Genomic DNA, 8,531 nt, shown 5'->3' with positions numbered 1-8,531 from the left:
AATAGCCCATTTACTTTCTTTTGTTCAAGAAAGGGATCGTAGGTCAGGTGGTAGGCTAGTTGAGTTGGCTCACTAGTGGTGCAAGGATAAAATCCTCTCTTGTTCACACCAATTTTTGCGTGAAAAAACCTCGAACGAAAAAAGATCTGGAGAGGGAAAAAATGGATCGGGAGGAGAGCAAGAAAATCGGATCTGGCGAACAAAAGGATCTGGAGAGGGAAAAAATGATAAATTATGTTCGCCAGATCTGCACTATAGGTGGAGGGTTGCACTATAGCAGTGGCCTACTCGCGGTAATCAAGTATCTACAAAATTAGCCCACCTCCAAACATAAACATGTGCTGGCTGAGATGGTCGCCGGGTATAGTCAAAGTCTGTAGTGGGTCTGTAGGTGCGGCGTTTGATTCCTATTGCCGCTACTTTTTTGAAAAAATGAGCCAACAACCGAGGACGACGGAAGCGTGCATGCCTATCACTAACCACCAGTCGGCAGGTACTTAGCTTTCTCGTTTGAAAAAATGTTGAACGCGTATTTGGAAAAAAATGTTATACAAGTATTTGAATTTTTTTTGCTCATGTATATAAAAATGTTGAACAAGTATTTGAAAAAGGTTGAACACGTATTTAAGAAAATATAGAACAAGTATTTGAAAAAATGTTGACAAGCACTCCCCCGCCCAAAATAAGTGTCCCAACTTTGTACTAATTTTAATACAAAGTTGTACTAAGGTTGAGACATTCATTTTGGGACGGAGTGAGTATTTGATAAAATATTGACAAGCATTTGAAGGGAAAACAAAAAAAGAAACAAAAACCCGGAGAAGAAAATAAAATACAAGAAAGCAAAAAAAAAGGAAAAAAGGAAAACTAAACAAAAAGTGGAGAAGAAAAATAAAACAATAAATCCGAAGAAAAAATGAAAAGAAAAACAGAAGAAGAAAAACGTGAAAACGACTGGAAAACCGGCTTCACTCGCCTCAACTGAAAAGACATCTCATTCTCATCACGAGCGTTACTTGGGCGGAGTGGCTAGCATAGCTAGGCAGGGATCAAATCCCGCTTCTCCCGTATTTGTAATTTTTCTTTTTCTGCGCGAACATGGCCCAGCCCGATTACACAAAACGTTTCAGCGAGATATCCCGTGGCGATCGCTTAATGTGATAAATAGTCGCTGCGGGTAAGAGTTGCCACCCGATGGATAGTGGCGGAGCTTGAGCCACATCTATGGGCCATTTCCTAATGATAATATGAACAAATCTCCCTGGCTAGGGGGTGATGGCCCAGGCTGTGTAAGTGACTAATGGGCAGGATTTTTTTTAAAGAACCAACTCTAGCAAATCCGAATATTTTTTGAAAACTTTCAAACATCAATTGGGAAAGGTGAGCAAATTGATGGACAGTGGCGGAGCTTGGGCCACATCTTAGGAGGGGCAAATGGGCTGGGGGCAACCAACATCAGGCTTAGGGTAAATTTCTGTAATTCTATGGGCCATTTTCTAGTGATAATATGAACAAATCCCCAAGTAATGCCCTTTGATTTCATTGGTTTCGGCCTGTGATTTATAAATAGCTTCGCACAAAAGACAAAAGGTCTTTCCAACGCATAAATGGTTGTGATTTTTTCATCATCTTTGGTAATATCAAGTCCATCACATAGACACTCATAACACGCTCTACCATAAATTTTTGCTAATAATCCCAATTTTGGCTAGGGGGTGATGGCCCAGGTTGTGTAAGTGACTAATGGGCAGGATTTTTTTTAAAGAACCAATGTAGCAAATCCGAATATTTTTTAATACTTTCGAACATCAATTGGGAAAGGTGAGAATTTTTTTAAAAGGCGGATATTTTTCAAAATCAGATTTGTTTTAAACATGATCAAAATTTATTTTTTTCCCCTTGAAAGCTTGAACATTTTTCGGAACTGTGAATACTATTTTAGATTCTGAATATCTTTAAAATTTGTGAACATTGTTTTCAACAATGCAAACATTTTTTAATAAGCACAATTTAATAAAAATATGAACAATTTTTGAAAAAAGTGAGCACTAATTTTGAAGATTGTCTGAAGAAGCAAAAAAAGGAAAATAAAATAGAAAAAAAATGAAATTAACAAAAAAGTGTAAAAATCGGTCCAAGAAGGCTCCCAAAAATAGTTATGAATCTTCCAGAATGTTCCCAAAATCACATACCTTGATCCCGTCATCAAGCTGGAGCACCATATACTTTGTGGACTTCGCTAAAATATACTACCTCCGTCCGGGCTATTAGGCCCCGTCGTATTTTGGTTAACCTTTGATAACATATTTGACTAATAAAATATAAAATATATGTTAAAAAGGTATATTTGGATTTGTATTCAAAGAGGTTTTCAATGATATAACTTTTGTGACATTTAATTTATAGTTTATAGTTTTTTGTGGGAAAACTTCTAATCTATTCATCAATCATCATGGCAGTGCAAAAGAGCACAAGAAGCAATATAAATTACATCCATGTTCATAGACCGCCTAACGACGACTACACGCACTGGAGTGAGTCTAAGGCATGCCACCATCATCGCCCTTCCCTCACTGAAGCCTGACAAACCTTATTGTAGTAGACAGTCAGAAAGTCGGCGTCGTAAGGCCTCAAAGAACCAGTGCACCAAAACATCAGTCATCGTTGATGAAGAGAAGCATTGATCGAAAAGATCTAACTGTACACACATGAACGTAGATGAGCGACGACCAGACCTAAAGTTATCCACCGAAGGAAAATACTGACCTAATCTCGTGAGATTCGTCGGAGACACGCCTCCACACGCCTTCCGATGACAGTAGATGCACCACCGGGACGGGCCTGAACGGGGAGAACTTTATTCCATCTTTAGAGAGTCACCATTGTTTCGTCTTTCTGAGCAGGACACAAACTCTGATAAGCTAAAAAAAACCTAGAAACGGAGCAGGGGCCCTCCCACCAGCAAGGGCCATTGTCCACCGCGCATCCAAGGTCCTAAGGCCATAGGAGGCGAGGCGGATCGGCGGTGATGCCGGTGGGAGGCAGGGAAACCTAATGCGGGACTTGCTTGTGGAAGTGGCAAGAGGACACGCGTCTTTACTTAATCTATTGATCTCAACTTAGTTTTTTTTTTGAAAAAATGATCTCAAATTAGTTAAATCTATGATTAAACTTTAGCATAATATAAAAAGGGTCTAATAAACCTGAACGGAGGGAGTAGTACCATTATGACTAGTATCTTACAACGGCCAACCAGTTGAGTGCTTTCTCACTACTTTTGTTGACCTCTGTTGTATCGCCGGTTGCATTTTGGTCATATCGTCTATCAACTTCAATAGAATATGTGAGGAGAACCTCAAAGGTATGTTGTATTGTGAACTTTACAATTATCTATTAGATGTGCATGGTGACCATTGGTTCGTTTTCAATGCAAACATGTGATTTTGTCTTTGTTTGATTCATTCATGGTATGTGACCCCCCGCAAAAAAAAAAAGAGGCGAAAAACAGTCATTGAAAGTGTGGCAGCACTAGTATACTCTCTCTTGAGTCAGTGGATGCCACTAAAAGTACTGAAGTAAGCAACGGGGGAAAATGTTCACGTGTGGGCTTTGTCAATGATTCTCGCCGCGGCTCTTTTCTGACAATGTATTCGCGCAGGTGGTCTACTGTGCAAGAAATTCGCTCACAGTAGGTACAGGAGTTGCCGTTGGTTATCTTCCAAATCAGCGACTAAACACAGGTCGAGTGGATAAAGAACACTGCCCCTTTCGCTTTCAATACCCTGCCAATTCAACAAATCAAGGCTGTTTTACCGAATCAAAAGCGTTGGCAAGGAGGAGTGATCCTCCTCTCATGGTTTGAGTGGACTAAAGATCATAAACTTGATGCAGAACAGACAATGCAGAGCACTTTTGTATGTAATATAAAAGGGACCAAATCCCAAAAGTCGTTGCCGCAAACCGACCTCTTCCATCCCTTTGCGCCTATATAAACCATGCGCCTTGGAGACGACCATCTCACCCAAGATGAAGAGCCTTCCTTCCTACTACTTGTTGCTCCTCATTGCTGTGGCGACACTGCACGGCAATGCATATGCTTCCCAAGAGGCAAGGCTGAGAGAGTTCATCTCTTCTAGGAAGGACACTGACAGCAGCACTGACACGTTTAGCGTGCGTAGCATAGCCGAGAGGGGCGCTGGCAGCCTGGGCGCAGAGAGCTCTGCCTCTGACCAGCGCTCCATGAAGGCGGCCAACAAGGTCACGGCGCTGCCCGGGCAGCCGGAGGGCGTCGACTTCGACCAATACGGTGGGTACGTGACCGTCGACGAGGAGAACGGCCGCGCCCTCTTCTACTATCTCGTCGAATCGCCTTCCGGTGCCTCTGACAAGCCACTCGTCTTGTGGCTCAACGGAGGTTAGAATGATATACATACGTTGATTGCTTTTTGAGATAGCGAACCGCTCATGCCAAGCGTTAGAATGACACATACGTTGACATAAATCTGGAAATAGTTTGGTCTCAAACCGTAGTTTTAATTTGGTTTCTTCATTGGGCTGCTTTAGTTTTGTTGCTAGTAAGTAGTTGAGCCCCTGTTGCAATTTGGTTTGGTCTGGGCTGAGACAAATTGGTCCCAGACCGGTTTCAGTCTACGTAGAAAAACCGGTCGAGCGACCAATTCTTCTAGTACCTCACACGAGACCCCGGCCAGGCTTCCAGCTAGGGTTAGGGACCGCCGGTGGCTCGAGCTCCGGACCTCCGGTCGCAGGTTCCCCCACCCATCCGCCTCCGTCAAGAGGTACCCCCGCTGTCGGAGCGCCTCCCGACTTCTCCACCGCCGTGCATGCCCGCTCATAACTGCTGACGTCTCCCCGCCGGTACGCCGCCCAGAATCGAAGCTGCCGTCGCCTCCCTGCCGGTGCGCCGGTCGGAATCGTAGCTGCCACCGCCTACCCGTTCCCCAGATGCTCCATCCTCCCAGTCTCCCACTACCTTCTCCTCCCTCCCTCCGTACCATGTGCTTCCCATTTTTCAGAAATCTGGGATTAGTCTGTACAAATTTGCATACAAGCTGTACTAGTGCAGTTGAGAAGCTGTACCAATTTCTACATGATTTGAGTTTGTGGATTCAATGAGAAACGGTTTGGATGTATTGGGTTGAAAAAACCTACAGTTTAGTTTGGTTTGGATTCTAGCTAATATCTTTTATTTATTTATTTTTATTGGTTTGATTGGGATCCTGGGCGTGTAGTCACATGGACTGGGCCGGCTTTGGTCTGGAACTCTGGATGTGAAAATTCTCTAGGACAGTACGTAGTGACACTTGTTGCATACACAGGGCCAGGATGCTCGTCGCTGGGCTACGGCGCAATGCAGGAGCTCGGTCCCTTCCGTGTAGCTGAAGACAACAAAACGCTCGGCAGAAACATGCACGCCTGGAACAACGGTGGGCGTCTTCTTACAGGCTAATAATTCCTTCCCCTTTAATTTGGTCCTGCTTAATTACAGAAGAGAGCTTAATTTGCTTGTGAAATATACCGACAGCGGCCAACGTGATCTTCCTGGAGTCCCCCGCCGGCGTCGGGTTCTCCTACTCCAACACGTCTTCAGACTACGATCTCAGCGGAGACGAGAGAACCGCCGCCGACGCGTACGTCTTCCTGGTGAAATGGCTCGAGAGGTTCCCCGAGTACAAGGGCCGCGCTTTCTCCATCTCCGGCGAGAGCTACGCCGGCCACTACGCGCCACAGCTCGCCGTCACCATCCTGCTCCACAACACGCACAACAACAGAACCATAGTCAACCTGCAAGGCATCTTGGTACGTGAAATTTACAAGCTATACTGCGATAGTCATACTCTTTTCTGGTGAATGGCAAAGGATCTTCTGAATATTAAATGGACTCTTTTCTGTCGAAGGTTGGCAACCCTTATCTGGACGACAAGAGGAACAATCAGGGGACGATTGACTTCTTCTGGACCCACGGGGTGATGTCGGACGAGGTCTACGCCAACGTCACCGAGCACTGCGACTCTGCAGGTAAAGCATGCAGCGGCGCCTGGGACGCGTTCGACGCCGGCCAAATTGATGCGTACAACATCTACGCCCCCGTTTGCGTCGACGCGCCCGACGGAGCGTATCACCCCAGCGGCTACGTAAGGAAATACAGTAAATTCTTAGTTGCTTGTCCAGTCAAAAGTGAAATTAGTCATCATGTTCATAGTTTCTCCAAAATTGCATGCAGCTGCCTGGGTATGATCCGTGCAGCGACTATCCTACCATTGCCTATCTCAATGATCCGGCGGTGCAGGACGCTTTCCACGCTAGGATGACGGAGTGGTCGCCATGCAGGTAATTCGTTGAACTGGACAATGATTTAGCATACACCGTGTTGGGCATAAGCCACGGTGATCGTGCCGGGCGTGCGTGTGTGCGCGCGCGGGACCGATCGGGAGCGTGGCGAGTCCGTGTGTGCGTGCGTATGTGGTGTTTGAGCGTGCGTGTGCATGTACACGGAACACGTCGTGGGTGGCCTGGCCTGTTGGCGAGCCGTACGGGGATCTCGTGCATGATCCGTTGGAAGCCAGCCGCGAGCTGCGCGCTGGAGCGGGTCGCTGCCGCGAGCGAGGCGGGCGGATCGTGGGCGTGAGAGAGCAGGGGGTGAGGGTGTGTGCCCAGTCGCTGGTCCTGGATATAAAACCTGTACGGTGACGTTGTAATAGGTGTGCACTCGAGTTGTTGCTCGAGGGGAATATACAAGGCCGTACGAGCGGCGGTGTATGAGCACCGGGAACCTCCTGTGTCCACCCTTCTACTTCCCCTCTTGATCGTTTGAACTAGAGCACAGAGTGAGAGAGAGGTCCAGCGAGCTGTAGGCAAGGGCGAGGGCAAGACCGGTTCCAACACACCGGTCAAGAATTTTGCAATGTTTTTCACCCACACGTCCGGAAGTTAACCATGTGATTTGTGGTTGCAGAAGCTTTAAGTGGAAAGACGCTCCAGTGACTATGCTCCCATCCATCAAATTCTTGATCGAGAACAAGCTTCCCGTTTGGATATTCAGGTAACAGATCATCATCAGTTATTCTCAGACACCTAGAAAGTATTTACTGTTAGTAGTAGTAAATAAACTTTCCTACATTTTACAGTGGTGACTTCGACTCCGTTTGCCCTCTTCCGGCGACGAGGTACTCCATCCAAGACCTTGGCCTTCCTGTGACCACTCCATGGCGCCCATGGGTGGCAAAGGAGGAGGTGAATCCCATGATCGAAAACATTTCTCATCTACTACTATGTACAATGTTTTGGTCACCCTGAAACTGACAGCTTCACTCACTGGTTAGGTGGCAGGATATGTCCAAGAGTACGCCGGTGGATTGACATTCCTATCAGTGAGAGGTGCCGGTCATCTTGTCCCGTCCTTCCAGCCTGAGAGGGCGTTGATAATGCTGACCTCTTTCCTGAAAGGGATGCTCCCCCCTTACATGCAAGACTAGTCAGTCATGTCAGGACGATTGCTACGGCACGAAAATGGAAGGTTTATTTGCTTAATGTACTTGTATCCGGTCAGAGCTGAAAAAGGTCCTTGTCCCTTGAGTGGACGTGTATTTCTTGTTAAATGACTATATGATATAACTTTGAATAATGAGATTGCTAAATTCGTGAGATTTCACGCAGAGATCCGTGCGAAATTTTCTTTTAAACATTTTCTTTCTTCTTTTCTACATGTTTGCCACTTGGTTGGTGAAGTCTCAGTCGATTGAGATCTAGCCACACCCTTTGAATAAAGATAACTGTTGAACGTGACGTATTTGTACTTCTAATCCAATCTTCTCTAGCCTTGTATAGTTGACTCCTAGAGATATGGTAGGGTTAGTTTTCTTGGCACGCAAGACATCTCTTGTATATATTGTGACCTACTCCGTGGAATACAATTGAGTTGCACCGCATATTCTCTCTACATGGTATCAGTTTTACCGTGATCCTCTCTCGCTTCCGCAACCCGCAGCCGCCGCGCCCTCCCGTAGCCGCCGCTGTAGCCATCTCCAAACCCTACGCCGTCGCCGCCGCTACCTCTCCCGTAGCCGCCGCCGCCTCCTTCCACCCCAAAACCCTATGCCGCCGCTGCTCCTTCCTACAGCCTCCGCTACCCCCTTCTCCCAAACCCCTAACGCCACCGTCGATGTCCTTCTACAAGCCGCCGCCGCCCCCTTCCCTCTGTCACCACCCAAACCCTAAGCCACCACCATGTCCCGCTCCAAGGCCGACCCATCCGACACCGGTTCCTTTGCCGGTGCCATGCTCACCTCCGACCGCCTCAATGAGCTTCACATCAAAGACCATGTACCCATCATTCTCGACCTCGACTCGCCATCGTACAACGCGTGGCGCGCGTGCTTCGCGCTGCTGTTCCGCTCTTACTGTTGGGGAACATAGTAATTTAAAAAAAAATTCCTATGCACACGCAAGATCATGGTGATGCATAGCAACGAGAGGAAAGAGTATCTTCCACGTACCCTCGTAGACCATAAGCG

The 8,531-nt window shown here is 46.7% G+C and overlaps 1 protein-coding gene across 1 annotated transcript; it reads left to right on the top strand.

Moving 5' to 3' along the window:
- Positions 1-4,026: 4,026 nt before the first annotated feature.
- Positions 4,027-7,544, top strand: LOC119297443 (serine carboxypeptidase 1-like). Its single transcript, XM_037575233.1, has 8 exons — positions 4,027-4,414; positions 5,337-5,444; positions 5,543-5,817; positions 5,916-6,152; positions 6,242-6,348; positions 6,974-7,060; positions 7,146-7,251; positions 7,341-7,544. Exons 1-8 carry the CDS (start codon positions 4,027-4,029, stop codon positions 7,491-7,493), a joined length of 1,461 nt encoding a protein of 486 aa, XP_037431130.1. The 3' UTR covers positions 7,494-7,544.
- Positions 7,545-8,531: the final 987 nt, after the last annotated feature.

The sequence above is a fragment of the Triticum dicoccoides genome, chromosome 5A, assembly GCF_002162155.2.
Source record: "Triticum dicoccoides isolate Atlit2015 ecotype Zavitan chromosome 5A, WEW_v2.0, whole genome shotgun sequence".
NCBI lineage: Eukaryota > Viridiplantae > Streptophyta > Magnoliopsida > Poales > Poaceae > Triticum > Triticum dicoccoides.
The sequence above is the reverse complement of the archived record's forward strand: the minus strand, read 5'-3'. Positions and strand labels throughout refer to the sequence as shown.